This window comes from Epinephelus fuscoguttatus, linkage group LG23, assembly GCF_011397635.1.
Source record: "Epinephelus fuscoguttatus linkage group LG23, E.fuscoguttatus.final_Chr_v1".
Lineage (NCBI taxonomy): Eukaryota > Metazoa > Chordata > Actinopteri > Perciformes > Serranidae > Epinephelus > Epinephelus fuscoguttatus.
Window position 1 is genome coordinate 32,129,653 of NC_064774.1, and position 20,222 is coordinate 32,149,874.

The 20,222-nt window shown below is 38.5% G+C and overlaps 1 protein-coding gene across 2 annotated transcripts in view; it reads right to left on the reverse strand.

Annotated features, from left to right (window-relative positions):
* Positions 1-498: 498 nt before the first annotated feature.
* nat16 (N-acetyltransferase 16) overlaps positions 499-20,222 on the reverse strand; it is a 50,969-nt gene continuing 31,245 nt past the window's right edge. For both annotated transcript variants that reach the window (XM_049568893.1, XM_049568890.1), the window contains 4 exons: positions 16,901-17,126; positions 15,217-15,441; positions 14,801-15,138; positions 499-14,531 (listed from right to left, as the gene is read on the reverse strand). In XM_049568893.1, the coding sequence (XP_049424850.1) occupies positions 14,303-14,531; positions 14,801-15,138; positions 15,217-15,441; positions 16,901-17,116 (1,008 nt within the window). In that variant the 5' untranslated portion in view covers positions 17,117-17,126 and the 3' untranslated portion in view covers positions 499-14,302. The remainder of the gene's footprint in view (positions 14,532-14,800; positions 15,139-15,216; positions 15,442-16,900; positions 17,127-20,222) is intronic.

Here is a 20,222-nt window from a genome sequence, read left to right on the forward strand (position 1 = left end):
GAGACATTTTTCTCAAAATCACAAATGTTGACCTCACTCTTTTATACATGTGCACTGTGTACTGTATACAATGCACATGTATAAATGTTGACCTCACTCTTTTATACATGTGCACTGTATACAGTACATATGTACAGAGTTACAAGTAATAATAATTAAAAAATATATATATACTGGTGAGAAAAGGTTTGAATTGTGTGAATATGTGTGTAAAAATGGCAATTTGTGCTGCATAGGACATGATAGGAACAGTTTTTCTCTGTGACTTCAAATTTATTGATATGCTTAGGAGAATAATTTCTTTAGATACATATTCAACTGCTCAACATGCATGTGTTCTGCCATAAAAATACTTTCATATCAAACTATAATTATGAAAAATATGAGAGGTAGCCACAGAATTATTTAAACAGTAGTGAAAAAAGGACTTAAATCCTTTATTTAAGTAAAGCTATCAGTACCACAACGGAAATATACTGCATTTAGAAGTTTGTGCAAGTCAGAAGGATTTTAAAGTCAAATAAATGTAGTAAAATAAGTCCTCATGGATGTTTTAACATTGTTATATTATTGTTGGATTAAATTATGACTTACGTGTTAAACTGTCAATAATATATTTCTCCACATACTGCTGGTGTCAAACCCTTCAAGGAATAATTCAACATTTTTGAGAAACTCAACATTGCTTCACTTTTAATCAGAGCCAGGTTAGCTGCCCCCCACCCCTGTCTTTATGCTAAACTAGGCTAAACATGTCCTAAACAGAGACCCTCTACTACTAAAAAATAGCTCAACATCTTGGAAAATAGTTATTTACATTCTTTCAGTGAGTGAGATGTCCAGATTGATATCAGTGCCATGTCTGTGTGTCAAGTACAGAGCTGGAGTCAGGATGTGGTTAGCCTAGCTTAGCATAAAGACTGGAAGCAGCTAGCCTAGCTATGTCCAAAGTTAAGAAACACACCTACTAAGTGTTCTTAAGTTCATTGAGTAACATGGTGTGTGTTGCTTATTTCATTTACAGAAATACAGATATGTTAAAAAGACAAGTTTTTGGTTTTAATGGAAGTTGTGTGCTAGAACAATTTCTTGTTGACCAACAGCCAGGTACAGTGATGGTATGCAGCTTCTGAAGTCTTGTCATCAAGGTTTCCAAGTATTGGTACCATTGTGGCTGTACAGAGCAAAACCTGTGCTCCCCAGCCAACTTCTGAGACAATTAACTGAAGTAGCCCACTGTCAAATGTATAAACTATTCATCAAGAAATAGTTCCAGCGCGTAACTTAAAACCTAAAACCACAAAGTGTCATCTTTGCATTCCTGTTTCTGTAAAAGTGAAAAGGCTAGATACGTCATGTTAACCAATGAGCTTTAGAGCCAGGCTAGCTGTTTCCCTCTGTTTCCAAACATTATGCTAAGCTAGGCTAACCACATTCTGACTTCAGCTTTGTCCTAGCAAAAAGACCAACGGATTCTCATCCCAACTAATGGACTTCAATGTCTACACATGATGCACTAGGTATCCATCTGCGTCTGCTGGAATGCTGAGTCAATTTACACTTGTTACATGCATTGTGTCTTTTCAAAATACACGTTAATTTTCACAGAAAATGTACAGTTTCTGCTTGACAGACACCCCATATTTAAGTTTATTTATTAGCAAATGTTTAGGTTAAGGCAATAAAAAGACGTAGTTAGGTTTAGGCGATAAAAGCACATGGTGGGATTTAGGCTATAAAAGCATGTGGTAAGGTTTAGGTAATAAAACCACATGGTTATGTTTAGACAATAAAAGCACGTGGTTAGGTTTAGACAATAAAAGCGTGTGGTTAGGGTTAGGGTTGGGGTGAGGGTTGGGGGGTAGGCAATAAAAGCATGTGGTAAGGTTTAGACAATAAAAGCACATGGTTAGGTTTAGACAATAAAAGCACGTGGTTAGGTTTAGGCAATAAAAGCGTGTGGTTAGGTGTAGGAAATAAAAGGGTGTAATTAGGTTTAGGCAACAAAAGCATATGGTTTGGTTTGGACAAAAAAAATATCATGGCTTGGCTCAACATTCACACGGGAAGCAAAAAGCAAGCTCCCGGGTGAAAGTCCTATAGTGACATTCCAGCTTTTTATATTACATTGTAACTGGTGGCATTAAAAACTGCTGCCAGCTGATGCGCTTCATAATGCCACAAAAGATGCCTTTGTGAATTGATATCTTATGCAGACGTCCACTGCAGCGGCATTTGACAGCTTCGGTTGGTGGCTGTTGCGTAAACAGCTGCCACCACCTGGTGCACGTCATAACACTGTGAAAGGTGCCTTTGTGTGTTGGTATCTAAAGCCCAGGTCACTGAGAAAATGGCAGAATTTGACAAGTTCGGAATGACAGTAGACTAAAAAGACACAAGATTGATATCCATCCTTTCATGTAACTCTCTAAAAGATTTAATTAGTAAGAGTTTGAACCATTTTGTAAAGGCACAGTCATGCTATACATTCCCAGCTAACTCTTGGAAAGGAAGCAAATCAGAGTATTTACAAAAATGTTGAAAAATTCCTACAAAAGGAGGAAAATAACATCAAAGAAAACACAGACTCGTCACTTGTCTTTACTTAAAATACAACAAATGAGGAAGGTTTGTTCATGTTCCCCCTTGTGGAGGTCCAAGGCATTACCAATCAAGCCATGATAAAGCAATCACTACAAATCAAGCACAGAGAAAGACTAATGTACAGAGATAAAGATTTGCATCACTGAGTGCATATTAAAATAAAATCTTTGAAGCCTACACATTTCTATTATCACACTGCCTAGTTTAAATTCTAGCAGTGCATCTTAGTTATATTTTGCATCTAACAACGTTAGTCTTTAAAGTAACTAGTTATTACAGTTTAATGAAGTGGAGTAAAAAGGACAATATTTTCCTCTAAAATGTAAAAGCATAAGGTCTCACAAAATGGATTTACTCACATAAAGTAAAGTACTTAAAAACTAGTATACTAAATGTACTTACTGTTTATATCTTGGCTTAACTAACCCAAACCTGCATTACTCCCTCAGAACACAGCCACTTCAACCTCTTATTGTCTTAATCTTACAGTTGTTAAAATATAGTCTTATTTTCAATGCCACTGTATACTGATGTACAAACTGCTCTACATGTCATTTGTCAAATGGTTCAGCTTTGGAGAAACATCATCCAACCGACAGAGAAAGGCTTATCTCACATGACACTGTATGATAGTTTCTGGACATCAAGATGTGCGACAAGAACACGTGTTTTTCACTGAAGTCGATGCTACTTTACAGGAGATGGGAGCTTATCTATTATTGCCAAAGACAACTAAAGTGCATGCTGCTTTATATTCACTAACTCAATGGCTTGTACAGTAAGTCATAAAACATACATTAATATAACATTTAACCCTATAATACTTACAGGGTTTGCAGCACAATGTGATAGTATTTTATCCACTTGTATACAACGTATACAATCATCACATTTTTTTTTTTTCAAACAAAGTGCCATAAGTAACCAAAAAACATCCAATATTTCAAATCAGTGTCACATTCAGCCACTGCTTATATCACCTTTGACTTTTGTTTGTGTGCTATGGGGCTACGCAAAGACAAACATATAACCCATACATTAGTTTTCAACTTAAGTTTGTGTTGCAAAATAAAAACTCTAGAAATTTGCTGCTTTTTGGGGGGTAAATTTTCATAAACTAATTGACAAACACGGAAGTTTAGCAGACATGAAATTTGGCACTTCTTTGAGCTTCCCTCAAGCACACAACGCATCCACATCCAGTGAAGAAATATAATGCATAAAATCCAGTGTATCTACTAAGCATATTGTATATTTGTGCACAATATTTTCCATATATAGAAGTAAGCACAAGCATCCAGCACTCTGGAAATGTGGAAACACATCTGAGACTTGATGGCTGAAGATACTTTCCCTGATTAATGGGATATGGGGGCGCTACTGGGCTCGATAAGCAGTCTGCAAATTTTTTGAACCCTTTTCCTCTAATCTTATTTTTTTCATAATCAAATACATCCTGTCTGTTAGTATCCCTGACTTGTACTTGCTGGTGATGTGTGCCCATGCTATCTGTATGGTAGCAAAAATGGTAATATGTTAGACAGCAGTGCCCACTTTGTCAATGGCTTTGTTAATCATTAATAAATCATTTATAAATGCTTTATAAAGTGGTGATAAACCATTTGTTTAAATTACTTTTGGATTATTAGGTTGTGTCCTCCCAAGAAATTTTAAGTATTAATTGTTTATTGAAATGCCTGAAAACCATGTTTACTTCGTAAGGACGTCTATTGACCACGTGCATTCTGACTTGACCGTGAAAGCAGTGGCAGTGGTAGCTATAATGTTACTGTATAGATTTCAAAACCTGGATGGGTGAAAATAGTGGTAGAGAGTGTGGCAATTAAGTGTCTGGCTTTGACACAAGTTGCTGCTGTTCCTTTCCCAATCCCAGTGTCCGAATTTCTACTCAGGTTCCCTTACCTTGACAAACTTTTAACCCAAAGCTCAATATTTTCACACCAACCAAGTAGTTTTTAAATGTAACCAAACCTCAACCACAGCAGTGGCAGATAAGGAAACATCACAAAACTAATGCAGATCTTAGCAGAGAAGAGCGCCACCGCCTTCAAATGGAAAGGTAAAATACATTAGCATACCTCAAATCTACAAGTATAAAAGAAAAACAACCAAAGCCCAAAGAAGTGTGTTCCTTTATGTTTGTCTAGTGCCCTTACCTTCTAATAAAGCCATCAAGTTGCTAATAAATTTAGTTTGATACTTTGTAGTCCCAAGATGTATGTACAGCTTGTTCTTATCCCTAGGTTGTCAAATACTGACACTTTGTCACACGTCTCGATGTGACGCTGAGAGCAACTGACATAGTATAAAGAGCAAGAAAGTCTGCATGGGGCAGGAGGTCGATGGGTCAAACAAACCTGGTCTTTCAACCAGGAGACCGCAGTTTGTGTCCCATTCGAAGTAAAAGTCAATGTTGTTTAAATGTAACATTACGTTACTTAAGTTACCTACATCCTGAGTGAAACCAACGGTCACCGTTGTTTTAAGAAAACATTACATATTTTATTTACGTCACGTTTGGGTACATAAGAAACATACTTATTTTAAGACAAAACATGATCTTTCTTCTAAACCTAACCACTAGTTTAGTTGCCTTTACCTAACTGTGACTGTTTAACAACATTAACCACAGGTTACAATGTGTTTCAGCTGTGTGTCACATAGAGAGGCTAAAGGGTAGCTGTCAGGCCCCGAGGTGCATTACACAGAGTCAGTATTTGACAATCTATGAATGAGAACAGGTTGGTGTTGAAGAGCTAGCTAAAAAATATATTTTGCTGAAAGATGATACACTGTACATCAAAAGGATTTTTCACAATCTTGCAACCCAAATGACCTTTAAAGCATAAATAAATGATTTGTCTCATGAATAAATTAAATTATTAGTTACAATGTGTAAATCCTCTACAAAGTATGACTATAAAATCCAAGACCTCTGTTGGGCTATGTGTTTAGCTGTCATGCAAAATCAAAGAAATCATCTTAATAACAGCTTTTCTTTACTGATCTATATTAGCAAATGATTTATTAACAAGCATCCCTTATGTGAAAGTGGTACTGAAAGGGATTAATCCAAGAACTCTGTTTGTCTATGTGTCAACAGTCGAATAAAACCACACTGCAGTTATGCAAAGTCCAATTTCAAACTCCAAAATACAGTCATCAAAATTTGGAGGGTAAACAGAAGTGCATCAGGCAGAGTACCCAGTCACTACTATACTGAATGGTACTGTAAAGCCTTGGGTTGAATGTAGGGATGCATGATAATATCAGCATGTTGTCAGTATTGGCCGATATTGGCTTAAAAATGAAAGATCGGAATTGGTCAACACACTGATAATATCACTTAAGGATAAGAGTGTGCATTCATAATATGATGTTAATTCCACTACAGAAGAGACTTGATGATTACTAAAATTAGGTGGCAAAAAATGTGCTTAAATATCTATATCGGTATCAGCAGTCAAATGAGTTATTACATATTGGCATATCGGAGATCAGCAAAAAATTCAATATCGTGCATTCCTATGAATGATGATGAATAATGTCTTCTTTTTGTGTGGTATTTGCTTAGGCATTTTTGGTCACATTTAGGTTGTTGATCACTGAAATGATATAACCACATTTGTTGGATTGATCTCAATCTGCAGAACTCAGCGGCAGAAACTTCTTTTTAATGTGTGAATCACTTCAAGTTAAAGACCTTAGAAGTTTGAAGGAGTATCTTTACCTTTGGCTATGGTTTCAGAGGGAATTACGAACATCTGTGAGCTCATGCATTGATGATTTGTGGATGTAATGAACAATCTGGATCATTAAGAAGGCAAAGAAACACATAAAGGAAACTTAAATCTTCTGCCAGATTCATTTGCATGCCAGTGCGAAATTGTTTGGAATGTCAGAATGCTCTTGATAAGCCATAATAAAAGCATCCCAAAGATGCTGTCTTTCAGATGAGATGATGAGTGAGTCCACTTCATAGAATTTGATCAGTATTGGAACTATGCAAACTTCCATTTTTGTGTGCATATAGTAGCCAAACAAATTGGAGTATTAAAGTTCAAATATGACAAAACTCAGAATGGCAGCACAAATGGATTGAAATCGACCAGGCCAATTTATTGAGGTTGCCATGACCCAAGCAACTTGAGGGGGTAAAAAGAAGTTTGTTGGTACACAAAAAGCTTCAAGAATTACAAGTCATAGCTGAACTTTAAGGCTTTAGTTTACTTTAAAGAAAGTACTTGTCTTTGAAATGTAATCACAGTTAATTATACAATTCACATCCAGTCTTTGAAGACACAAAACAGACACAGAATCACTGAAAAGAGGTACTACAATGGCAAGCTTTTTGCCCCATTTTCAAATGTGGCCATTGGTAACAGGTATAAATGCTCTTCTCATACAACTATTTCCTTTAAAGCAAACTGAAGCCTGTAGATAGATGGAAGTTTTACAAGGGATTGTTGATTTGTAAATAGGAAAAAACGCAGATAAAAGAATGTGTCTCCCTTAATAAATTATAAAAAAGTGACCAGGAATCATCATCAAGTCCTGAATCATATACAAGACTCATGAATAAACAGGAGATCTCTAATGTCGTTTGCCTGCTTTGAAGCTTATAATATTAGGACTCAAGAAAGCAGAGCATGCTGAAATGGTGCTAAAAGTGAAGTGGCAGCAGGGCGCATTGAGTGAACATTGAAAATAGAAAGTTTTATTCTTTTTAAAGTGAGGTGATCAGGGATGACAGGTTTTTCAGAGATAAATTCACGACTGGCCACTCTTTGTTTCCTCTAAATGAGGCTGTCATAAGCTTTTTGGCCATTCCAGTGTTGACATTAGGTCTTCATTCTGGCATCTCACAAGCTCCAGTGGCTTTCCAGCACAACGTACAGTATTTACATGTGTTACATATTGTAATGACAAGACAACAAAAAAGAAGTTAATCAGTATATTTATCATAATCTGCTGAAGGATATCCTTACTTGCTGTTATAGGGTTAGGGTTATGTGAAACTTAACAGAGGGTGTATTTGATTGTGAGGAAACTCGCTCGTACAGAGTATGTTTCAAAGATTACTCAGCTGGTTAGAGTTTACTGTATTAACTGGTTGTGTGTTTGTGTCTGGGGATGGAGAAGGGCTACATATGTACATTTCTTCAACACTGGATAAAGGCTTTTAAAAAATCTTTATCTTCTAGACATCATCTTCAAACAGAAGGCAGTAAAGCACATGGGTTAAAATGATTGTTGTTGGGTTTTTTGTTGTTGTTGTTTTCTTGAAATCACAAGAAAACTATTAAAATAAGCAAGCATTGTTTTATCGTGATTACAAAAGTATCAAAACTGATACCAAACTGACTTCTCATGATCATTTAGACAAAAATAGTGAAACTCTTATGTGGCAATTCAACAATGATTAGCACCTCTGAGTCTGAGGTCATGGTGCATTACTGCAAAATACCGCAAAAAGATTGTTGACTCCAAGTTAGGAGTGAGAAGCTGCCAACAAGAAACCTGAGAGCATGCATCTTGGGGTGGAAGAAGCAGGATCGACAGGCTTTTGTCTACTGTCATGATGATCATTGGTCCCTTTGGGTTGAGAAAGAGTAACTGCCCGGGGTCAAAGAATTCAAGTATCTTGGTGTCTTGGTTATCAACAGACAAATCGATGCAGCATCAATGTAATGTAGACACTATACTGGACTGTCATGGTCAAGCTTATAATTTACCAGTTGGTCTATTTCCGAACCCTCAACGATCGCAGTGATGCAAGCAGCCTAGACAACTTTTTTTCACCCTTAAAGAAAGGGTGACAAATTCAGAAAATGTGGAAGGAACTCAGAGTAGGACCTCTGCACCTTCACTACTAAAGGAGCCAGTTGAGATGGTTCAGGCATCTAATCAGGATGCCCCCAGATACATTTCTTTGGAGGTTTTCTGGGCATATCCAACTGAGAGGAGACTCCAGGGCAGACAAAGAACATGCTGATGGGAATGCATATGCCATCAAACTTGGCAATGCCTTTCCGATCCCACAGGACTAGCTGCGGGGCATGGCTAATGAAAGGTATGTATGAGCTACCTTGCTTGGCCTGCTGCCACTGCAACCAGGATGGATAGACAGAAATGATCTATGATCTAAAGTCTTGCTTCCATGAAGCAGTCCAATTCAGTTCAGTTCAGTTCAGTACACATTAGAATGGTTATTTTTACATTTCCGTTGTCAAAAGTTGTGGATGGTACCAATAGAACTACTCCATTTCGTCCTGTTTTTTCATTACCCCTCAGCTGAGGTACCTGATACAATACGAAAAGGTGCTAGAAACACTGCAGTCCATTGACTGGTCAAGAGAAAACTTCTGCTCTTGCATTACAAGGACTCAGAACACAAATCTCCCATTTTTAACATATCCCATAGACTGTGACAGAGACTTAAACATTTCAGCAAGTTCTTTTTTGTTCTGAAAATATCTGCATCAGCAAGAGTTCGTTGGAGCAGTGAGGCAGCTATTAGTCTACCATTTCGTAACAACCCTGCCCACATAAAAGAGTACTGTCTGCTGTGGAAATGCAAAAATGATCCATGGTTCAGGTACATGTCCATATGGCTTATGTACAGGTTCTGAGGGTACTAAGAGGGGTAATGCAGCTTAGGACTTAAGGCTGTAGACTAAAGCACTGCCTTAGGCCCCAGACCTGATGGACTCCACAAAAGCCTCCCGATTCCCGTGTGGCAAGAAGTTTGTAATAATTTGCAACTTTTTTTTGGGAACACCAGAAAAGGAGCTTCCAAAGCAGAACATCAGCTGACATGATAACATGAGTAGTTCATTGTTTCTGCTGATATTGTGGAGCTAATGAATAAAATTGTGCTTAATCAAACTGCCACACACCAAAACTGGGGTCATGTTGTAGTCCAGTATAGGAATACTACAATAAATGCACAGTTTGAGTCTGGATCATGAAAGCACAGTTTGGGTTATGTTATGCTTAAATCACAAAAAAAAGGTTCTTTTATCACGATAAAAATGGATTTTCATAAATAGATTACAAAAATATTCTGTGATCACGAAAAACAAATGGTAAAAAATAATTACACCCATGGCCTTCCAATCTTTTACATCTTCACTTCATTCCTGGCAGCAAATGATAGGGCATCAGTTTAGATGAGTGGTGACTTTCTTTGGTTACAAAAAATAGCATAAAAATGTAGTTGTCCTCCTATTTTGTTATGCTCCCTGGAATATGTTAAGGATTATGGCCACTCTGACAGGTCCTCCCTAAACTATTAATAATTTAAAAAAGGATGTCTGTTTACTTTCCCTTTTGTAAAAGCCTTTAAGGATTTGACTCATCATTTAACTTTCTTCAGAAAAAAAAGCCCAGTCATCTACACAACTACAAAATTGCATACCAGAAGAGGAAGGGGGTGAAAGTCAAGATAAAGGGTGGTCAAGGCAACAGGAGGGTAAAATAGTACTTTACAAACTGAGATGTTTTTCTAACAAGATATTTCTGTCTGGCTCAGATTAATGGTCCTGTGTCAAACCCTCTTAATGGGCATTTAAAGGGAGATTTAGAGAGTGTAAAGAGTGTGCTGTGGATACTTATATGATATCATATCAATTAATCACGTGAGAAAACATTTAAAAATGTAAAACTTTTTTTTTTGGTCTGCTACGATGGCTCTAATAGAGGTCAAATATGTGGGTGATGGTGGACTAGATGTAGGTGGAGGCCAAAGAATGTGAAGCAGACTGGCGTTTCCTCCACTAACCATTATTTTCTATATGACGAGACATCAGTGTTTGGTATTGTGCTTATACCATGGCCAGTTATCACAGAAGTCTACAGAAAAGCTCTGGCTTTGTGAGGCAGTACTTTAAGGTCTAGTCTATAGGATTTAGTGGCATCTAGTGGTGAGGTTGCAGACTGCAGCCAACGGAAACTTCTCCTATGTGCCAAACATGTTGGAGAACTATGGTTGCCAATGCAAAACTGCAAATGGCCATAACTAAGGCCGGTGTATGGTTTGTCCATTCTGGGCTACTGTAGAAATAACATGGTGGACTCTGTGGAAGAGATCCCACTCCATATGTAAACTGTTTATTCTAAGGTAATGAAAACACAATGATTGTTAGTTCCATGACATTTTACACTAATAAAAAAATAACTATATAATATTATATTCCATTTCTGATAATATATTCCCCTAAATCCTACATGCTAGACCTTTAGGCACAGCAATGCTTAAACGGCAGCTAACATGACTATTGGTGTGTCTCAAATCACACACTTCTGTACTAAACACTTAATATTTTCAGCGCACTAAGTGTGTTCACACTGCACAGTACTGGAAATTGCAGTGTACTACTGGTGTAAGCTACATCACAAACTTCCCAACTTTTGATGTGACAGCTGGGGACAACAAGGATCCTTTTAGTTATACATGTTTTATTGCACTTAGTACCAATACTGTTTTGGAATAGAATGTTGGTAATGTTTGTTGGGTCTGTAATGATTTGACTGCAAACAATAATGCGAATGCATTCGCCAGCAACTCTTAATCAGCACTGATGTTGTGGCATAAGCTTGGTGTATGTGTAGATGGAGATGGTGGTCAAATGTAGGCAATAATGCTCCACTGTCCATTGGCAATTTGCCTTTTAAAAAGAAGACGAAGAAAAAGAGGAGGCAATTTAAAAAAAGTGGTCGTCACTTCCGGTAAGTGCAAAACAGCAGTGCCTGATATGAGACAACACTGCCCTGTTGAAACTAGTGCACCACGCACCACGCAAGAAGGACATAGTGCACATAGTGCACTACAGTGAACTGAATACGCTTGAATCGTGGGTCGTGGTTACACTGCTGTTTTGGTCTTGCCTGATGCCGACTACTACTGCTATTATTATTAGTCATACTTCTACTATTATTGTATGTGTATAATTATTATTGTCACATACATATACTGTAACAGTAATACTTACTTAAAACATATCTGCTACCAAAATACTATTATTGTTATTATAATATTATTACTAAAAATCGATGTTATGGTAGCTATTATCATTACTGTTTGCCCTGCATCTCTCTCTGTCTCTCTTGGTCTCTCTCTCTGTCTCTCTTTTTGTAAAATTTTGTAAAATATGGATTACTGTAAATTCATTTTGTTGATCTGTTCTGTACGACATTTATTGCACGTCTGTCCATCCTGGAAGAGGGAGCCCTCCTCAGTTGCTCTTCCTGAGATTTCTACCATTGTTTTTCCCCATTAAAGGGTGTTTTGGGGGGGGGATTTTTCCTTATCAACTGTAAGGGTCAAAGGACAGAGGGATGTCGTATGCTGTAATGCCCTCTATGGCAAATTGTGATTTTTGATATTGAGCTTTATAAATATAACTGAACTGAATTGAATTGAATTTAAATGAATGTAATTGAAGTGTACTAATCAAAGTATGCAATCTGAGACACACTCTATGTTTAGCAGTTCTAATGTTTCTTGTGTTTGCCATCGTAGTTTACTATGTTACACTAAACTAGTATTTGCTAATAAGTGAAAATAGAGCTGAGGCTGATGGGAAAGCCATTAATTTTGCAGGTATTCGGTCATAAACCAAAGAAGTAGACAAATAGAAATGTTGACCAGATGATAGCGCTAGATGAAAATTAAGAGGATCAACTAAGTTATTACAGTTATCCTGAGGGGAACATGGATATCCGAACCAAATTTTGGATTAAACTATGGGCTGATTTGTGTTATAGATGTAATGTTTCACTGCATAAGTAAAATGTTAACCTACTGGTGGCATTATGAAAAGCCAGGGGATTACCAAAGTCATTAGGATTCATCCTCTTGGGTCCATGAATGTTTGTATCACATTTCATGACAATCCATCCAGTTATTGTCAAGATATTTCAGTTGGACAAAAGTGGTGGGCCAACATACTGACTGACATCCCAATAAATATGCAGCTGCATTTTAATGGACATGTGCCTGTTGTGCGGAAATTGGTACAGTCCTTGGCCATGGTATAATCCACTGTATTCCCTTCATGTCTGCACAGTAAACTAGAAATTTGTTTGCTCTAACATGGCTGAACCTGACCAACACTGGTCTTCTATTTTCACAGGGAACACTATTTTTCAAAAGGCGTTTACCGGCTAATATTAGTGATGGTTAAAACGTATCAGTATAGTTGTGTTAAATCTAACACAGTTATATTCATTCTACTCCTCCCTGCATAAGCTGAAGTCAGTAGCAAACTGCACAGTAGTCTGTTAAACATTTTCAAGCATTAGCATTTTGTTTGGCATTATGCTAGCAATCTACAAAAGTAAGCCTAGATTTCACTTTCAGCTTCAGAAGTTAATAATTTCTGTTAAAATTTTATTGCAGCATTTAAGTGAAAATATTAAATTAGTAACGTATATATACAGTAAAAGAGTTGAAACAATAAAAAGAAAAATGCTAAGACATAAGCCTGACCATAACAAAGGATAAATTGTCAGCCATTTTGTGACTGAGCATGTTCATTTCAGTAGCAGGCTTTGTTGGTTGTTTCTGCAGAGATTTGATGTTCCTATGGTAATACTAGTTAATAGATGGGATCTGTGAAGTACCCCTATTTGATCCTGAACTATTCCTTTTCATTCTAACTTAGACACAACCTGTCTATGTAGTTTTAATAAAGTGCCTTCAGAGTTGTGCAGATTTAGTAACCCAACTCAGCTTGTGTACATACTTAGAAGGTTCATATTTACAGAAAGAACAGAGGCAAAAGGTTTTTGATGCCCTAAGGGTACTTAAAAAATTTTCGTAAAAGAATAGCATTTGCATGTTGACTGTTTTTAGGTTTTAGGTTACATCACTGCTACCGGTGTGAGAAAGCCTCTCCAAGTTCAGTCGCTCCTACTACACCTCTCCATGCCATACAACATACAGAGGGTGGACATAATAACCAAAAAGACTGTAATACTTTTAATCAAAGTTAAATTCAAGATAAGCTAACAAGGTGGTGATTCAACTCTATGGTCACTTTTGAGGCTATAGGTTGTAGTTTGTTGCTTTGGACTGTATTCAGGTCTAGTCACATCAGCATAAATAAGAACGATGCTTTGGACCAAAAACTTTCTTTCAATGGAATTGCAAGACCATGTATTTTCTTGCTTATTTATGAACTTTGGGTCTGGGTCCATTTTGGATCCAGTCCAAATGTTTTGACCCAGGAAGCAGTTTTCCATTATTTAGTCTCCCCTCTTTCTTTATACTGGGGGCACATAAGTACACCTCAAAGCTATGGCCTTAAGATTGGTACTTAGAGATGACTGTAAAGTTGTATCACCACATCTCTGACACTAATTGTATATTATTGTAATCATTACAAATATATTTGTAACAGACCTACTGAAGCTGATTACATTGTATTGTATTCAAAATTGTATGTCCACCCCCTGTATTTGTTTGTGTTGAATCTAACGTACTGCACTCTTAAAAGTTGATTTGTTTTGTAGAAACTACATTTCGTTTGCTTGGTTCCTATCCCTCAGTACAAAGGATTATGTTTTTCTGTGAAGTGTAATTGAGTTGTGTCCATTCCTTGTTGTCTAGACCCTTGTCTTCATTCCATTCTGGCTCCTTCATCTTCTACTCCTTTCCATCCACCTTCTGTAACTACACGATGTCTGACTCCACCACGCATTGCTCGGTGTACTCCTTCACCAGCTCCACGCTCAAGGTGTGGTGGCAGAATTCAGCCATGGGCTTCCAGAGTGGTGGGTCCAGGAACATCTGGCACATCACGTGACCCATCAGGGTGGCAGTGTGGCGCTGCAGGTGGCACAAGAACTGCTGCCGGGCCAGGTCAAGGTCTTTACCAAACATGTCAATGTTCAGGTAATACCTAATTAAACAAAAGTTTAACAGTTAATTTTTTTTTCTTATTTTGAGAATGAATAACATGTACTCTTACATCTTATGAGCATCTTGAAGCCACTATATGTAGTATCTAATAAATACTACAACTCTGGTGCCCCCCAGTGGTACTATCAAAAATGCTATGTTAGATAGCAGTCCATGCTTCTACATTGTTGTACACTTTCGTATGGACAGTAGTTGTCCCTGACTGAACCAGCATTATGAATTAATTACAAATAAATAAAGGACAATTACCAGTCATCTCCAATGGGCACCCTGAAAGGGAAGGTACAGAGGCTAGCCACAGTAGGGTTGGACACATCATCCACCATCCAGTCAATATCCTTCTTCAGTAGGATGGCCATGTTACTGGGCAAAGGCTTGAATGGCTGCCAGTCTTGAATGATGGTTGCATTAGGAAGGACCCCCTGCATCAGGTCAGTGGTCAGATACAGCCGGTGGATAGCTGTATGGTCAAGACGTACCGGAGAAGAGTTGGAGGTGGACAAAGAGGATTGGATATTTGCACCCAGACCAAGCTCAGACAGACGGAGCTTGAGGTCTTCAGCTCTGAAGCGCACCAGCAGAATACCCTGTAGAGAAGAAAGTCAATGCATGAACTGGCAAAGACCTAGACCAAAACACAGAAAGTCTGCTTTTGTTGCTGGTACCTGCTTGGTTATAAGGCGATACTTCTGGAAATCCTTGGGTCCAAGCTGATCATCACGGGTCAAACGGCTTACTTTGACCTCTGGGTACTTGGATTTCACCAGCTCAGAGCAAAAGCGCAGTAGAACTCCTGCTACACCCTTGCCCCTTTCTTGAGGGGCGACACGCAGACCTTCCACCAGCATAGTCTCCCCATTGTCAATCACGCACACCGATTCAAGAGCAATCTGTCGAACATCACAGAGAAAGGAGGAAAAGGACTTAAATACGATCACACTGACATGTCCTGTGTAGAACTTTACATCATTCCCAGAGATGGGGCAGAGCAGCATGACCTGTTGTAGAGATTTGGGAAACAAGGGCATATTAATCAGAGCATAAAGCACAAGCCTCTTTCTGCTCTTTATCCATGAATGAGTCAAGGTGGCAGTGGACTAAGCAACATGCCAGAAGGACCACATTACCAGCAAAAAATAGATGATGTGGGTCTTCTGGGGCTATGAGATTGAGACCCCAGTGCGCACTGGGATATTCCAATGTTCATCTTTCATCATGACATTTGGATGATGATCAATCAAATCACATCGCAGATTTAAGCAGTGCAAATTATTGTTCTTTTATAGATTGGTTGGGCTCATCCTTGGAGGCTGGGTGAGCAGCTCAGACATCCAAAAGGTGCTCAGAGTAGAACTGCTGCTCCATTATGTCAAAAGGAGCCACCTGAGATGCTTAAGGTATATAATTGGGACGCTCCCTGGTATTCTAGTAATGTCAAACTGGGAGGACAACCCAGGGAAACTCAGAACAAGCTTGAGCAATTTAGATATCCCATCTGCTCTGAGAATACCTGAGGATACCTCAGGACAAACTGGAGGATGTGGCTAGAGAGAAGGATGCTTGGGCTGCTTTACTTAGTGGGTGGTGGGTTCATATCAGATTGGTTTATATAAAGGTACCTTTGACGGAGCTGTGCTGAGTAACAATAGAAAAGCAACTTGTCAATAACAGGTCTATGTACATGAAAATGTGCCTATGTGTACAGAGGGTACATACAGTACAAATGTTTTCTCAGATCGTCAGGGTGGCTATGTCCATTATTTTATACAGTATATAGTTTAGATACAAACACCTCTTGTTTGCAGTTTGGAATAGCTCAAGTTTTGGTTTAAAATACCTGTTTTTTTGGCCACAATCTGTGGCGGAACTGCAGCAATGTCTTAGTAAAAACCAACAGCTTTCGGTGGCAAAAAGCCGCTGGAAACAGAGTAATGGGTGGTTCAAAAACATTCTTTGTTGGTCTCAAAGAGTTGTCTGCAGTGATCTAAAGCTGAAGCTAAAGCTAAGCAGTCATCCCCCCTAGGTATTATTCTGATTCTGATGACAAAGTCAGCTCACATACATGTATTCAGAACTGTTACTTTTAGAAATGTTCCCATGGTGCGTATGAAAACTTTTAATAAAACATTTTAGTGGTTTGCAGAAATGTGCAATGCCAACATTTTCTTCTGGTGACTGGGCTGTAAATTTCCTGATTTTCAAACTCAAAGTCATGAAATACCTTACCTTTGCATGGAACCAAATATCAGAGTACTATACCTTCTATGTCTTTGATTCTAGAATATAGGAACTCTGCCTTTTTTTGAAACCATAAATTAAAAATATTTTTATACTATATATTAAACTTACCACTTTTCCCTGTTTGCGGGCCAATATGACTGTGCGGTTGGTCTCCTGCAGCCAGCTGGTGTACCTAGTGGGCAGGTAGTCAAGGCCCCCATAGATGTCCTGGCTCATAGCCATGATCTCATCAAAGTCCTCTTCAGTGGCCACAGAAAACTGAAGGCCTGCCTGGGACAGGGCCTCTGGGAGCTGGAGCATAGTCAGGCTGGTATCAATCTTCATCTTGAAATAACTGATGAGATACAAAGTGGAGGAGAGATTATTGTAGATTGTGCTTATTTTCTTAAACCGGGATATAGGAGAGCTCAAGAGCTGTCCTAGTGTAGGAGGTGGCAAAGTCTGGGTAGTGCAGAAATACAGAATGGACATCTTTTGATTCAAAGCAACAACACGCTTCTTCAAATATATGTCTGCTTGGATAACAGCTGTTGATGACTGATTTTGTTCATGATGTAATCACTCCAACAACAACTGTGTCCATTCCACACAAACATAAGATATTCAATAATTTATCAGCCTCTCAAAGGTGATACAATGGAAAGAATAATAAAAATAGTGGCTCTAAGCACAAATGAAAACACATCGATAACACCAATGCATGAATGATGCATAATCCTTTATGTGATCTTATGGCTCACACAATGTGAATGAAACACTATAAGCAGCCCATGAAAGCAGAGCAGTAGTAGTGGTAAAGTGTAGACACAACAAACATTTAGAAAAAAGGTCTTATTTCCCATAGACTTATACTGGCACAGTCAACATTTTGAGTTTCACAACAATCCTATGTGTTATATATCTACACATGGTAGGCAATTGTTCTTCAAATAGACTAGTTGTCCCTTTCCTTAAAAAGACACATATAAAGTCCGTACCCACAGAACTCATTTTCGTTCAGTTATCTTGAGGTGAGAGTTCAAGGGATGCCTTTGAAAATGCCCATGCCAGTTGTTCCCTTGCCTAAATTTAGCATATTTGGGGTGTTATTTAGCCCTCTCCCGACAAGCTATGCTGACATGGTTGGTGCCAATTCCTTAGGTTGTGTAATTTCACAGGACACTACTACCTTGCTAACCTGCTGGGTTATAAATTAGTGCGTCAAAGCCTCTTATTGACAGTAATGTCAGCCTCCAATTATATTCAACGGGAGGGGGCAGCCATTGTATCAGGGAGTTGAGAAAAGGGCAATATAGACGTATGCAGGGAGAGGTCCATGAATAGAACCAAAAAACAAAACAAATGCAAGACAGAGGGAAACAAACCACGGATGAGTCAGGCTGAGGAGGCAGAAACTAACACAAAGATGGGCCAAAACAGATAAATGAAAACAGACACAGGAAGTGGAAGACTGGCACCTATCTTGATCCCTATGTCTTTTCCCATAAATCCTATAAATCCATACTCTCAGTCCCCTAATCCGTACACTAATACCCCCTGATACCCACTCCACATTACCAACACATTACAAATTCACAGAATTAAATTCACAAGATAAAATGGAGAAAGCAATAAGCAAAACTGTAAAATTAAACAGCCTTTAAAGCCTAAAACACTGCTACTACCTCCAGATGAGATACATCAGGATACATACGATCTTGCTTGTGTATTCGGTACTCAGATAGGGTGAGGGTCATCAAAGTAGGTGCACAAAACTCTGCAAGTGCTCTGGCAGCAAAGTATTGTGGGCGCAAACCAAATCAAACTAATATTGAGTAATATGAACCAAAGAGTGTGCAGGTGCCACATGTTAGGGCTCTACACTGTGGGAAACAAAACCAAGATGCTTGCGCTTGTGAAGATTTTTTGCATTTAATTAGGTTGAAATACAGTGCATTAACACATGATGCAGTACAGTGTGGTCACATCAAATAAAACAAGCGTGTGCAAAAAGTAAACATGCAGCATAACATAAGAAGCCTTACAAAAGAGGAGTGATACAATATGATAAGATATAACAAAATATGATAACATACATTAACATAAAGGTAGGGCTGGGTATAAAATTTCAATAGTTTGAATATTTACCATATTTTATTGACATGATTTTCAAAACCTGTCAAGTTCTGAAATTCCGTTTTTTTTTTTTGTTTGTTTCTTTTTTCATATAGGCATAATTCTTAACATATTTAAACATGCGTTTTTATACACTTGTTCACGAGCTACCACTTGTGTTATGAATACTTGTGTGTTTCGCTGGGAGGGATTAACATACAAGTTTAACATCACCCCCATCAAGTTCTGACCCCCAGTGTGCAGGTCCACCAACCGACCAGCAGAAGCAGTGTCACTGGCATCCATGAACACAGCAAATTGTGTTTTATTGGAACTCGAGACAAAGCCGAAGCCAGTGTTACCATAAATGGAACCACAGGACTGTGCCATCCATGCACATAAACATTTAAAATTTTGATATTAGTTGCAACACTGAGGTTTTCCACTGGCACAAATGAAAATTTCAAATGATACCCAGCCCTAGCTATGAGTGGCAGTCAGGAGATGTCAATGCAAGCATAATGAGCAGGAGACTACAAATTGTACTGGAAGTCCAACATAGAGTTAAGCAAGCTAGCTCAAAAACAGATCCTTGCCACTCAAACTACACAGCTAAATGTCCATAACTGAGGCTACTGCTAAACAGTGGCTTCCAGTGCTGCTAGCCAGACTAAAATGACACTATAGATGCAAAGAGACGATGAAAAGGAAAGACCATCATCCAACTATCCAAAACGTAAACTGGAAGCTGCCTCTCAAGAGCATGGAATTGTTTGGCCCCCAAATGGACATACAGTATCTGTAATTATGTGAAGAAGCTCAGAGGGGGATATAAAACAATGCCAGGGACTCAAAGCACTCAACAGAGATCACTAAAAACTGTAAGACCAAGCACACCAGTCTGGCCACTGCATGCACTGACATGGACAATTCAATGCAACACACATTTTTCTTGAGCGCCCAGTGCTGCAGAAGGTCAATAAAACATGATCTTGCCTGAATCTCAATATCAGAGTCATAATAGTTCTCACCGTAGAACATGACCATGGCGAAATGGTTCAAGAATGGAAAAACTATTAGCCTCTTCCGCATGGATCACATCTGCCCAATTGTGGACGCATGGTTGCAAAGAGAGAGGATTACTGGGACTGAATGGGTCGAACTAACAGATGGCCACACGGACACACAGGGCAGCTTTATACTCAAGGATTTCACAATCTCAACAACAAGACCCTGAAGCAAGAGAGACACAGAGAAAGAATTGGACTGTGCTGGAGCGCCACATCAAGAGAAAGAACTAGATCCAAGCTATCAACATATGTGTGGAAAGATGGGA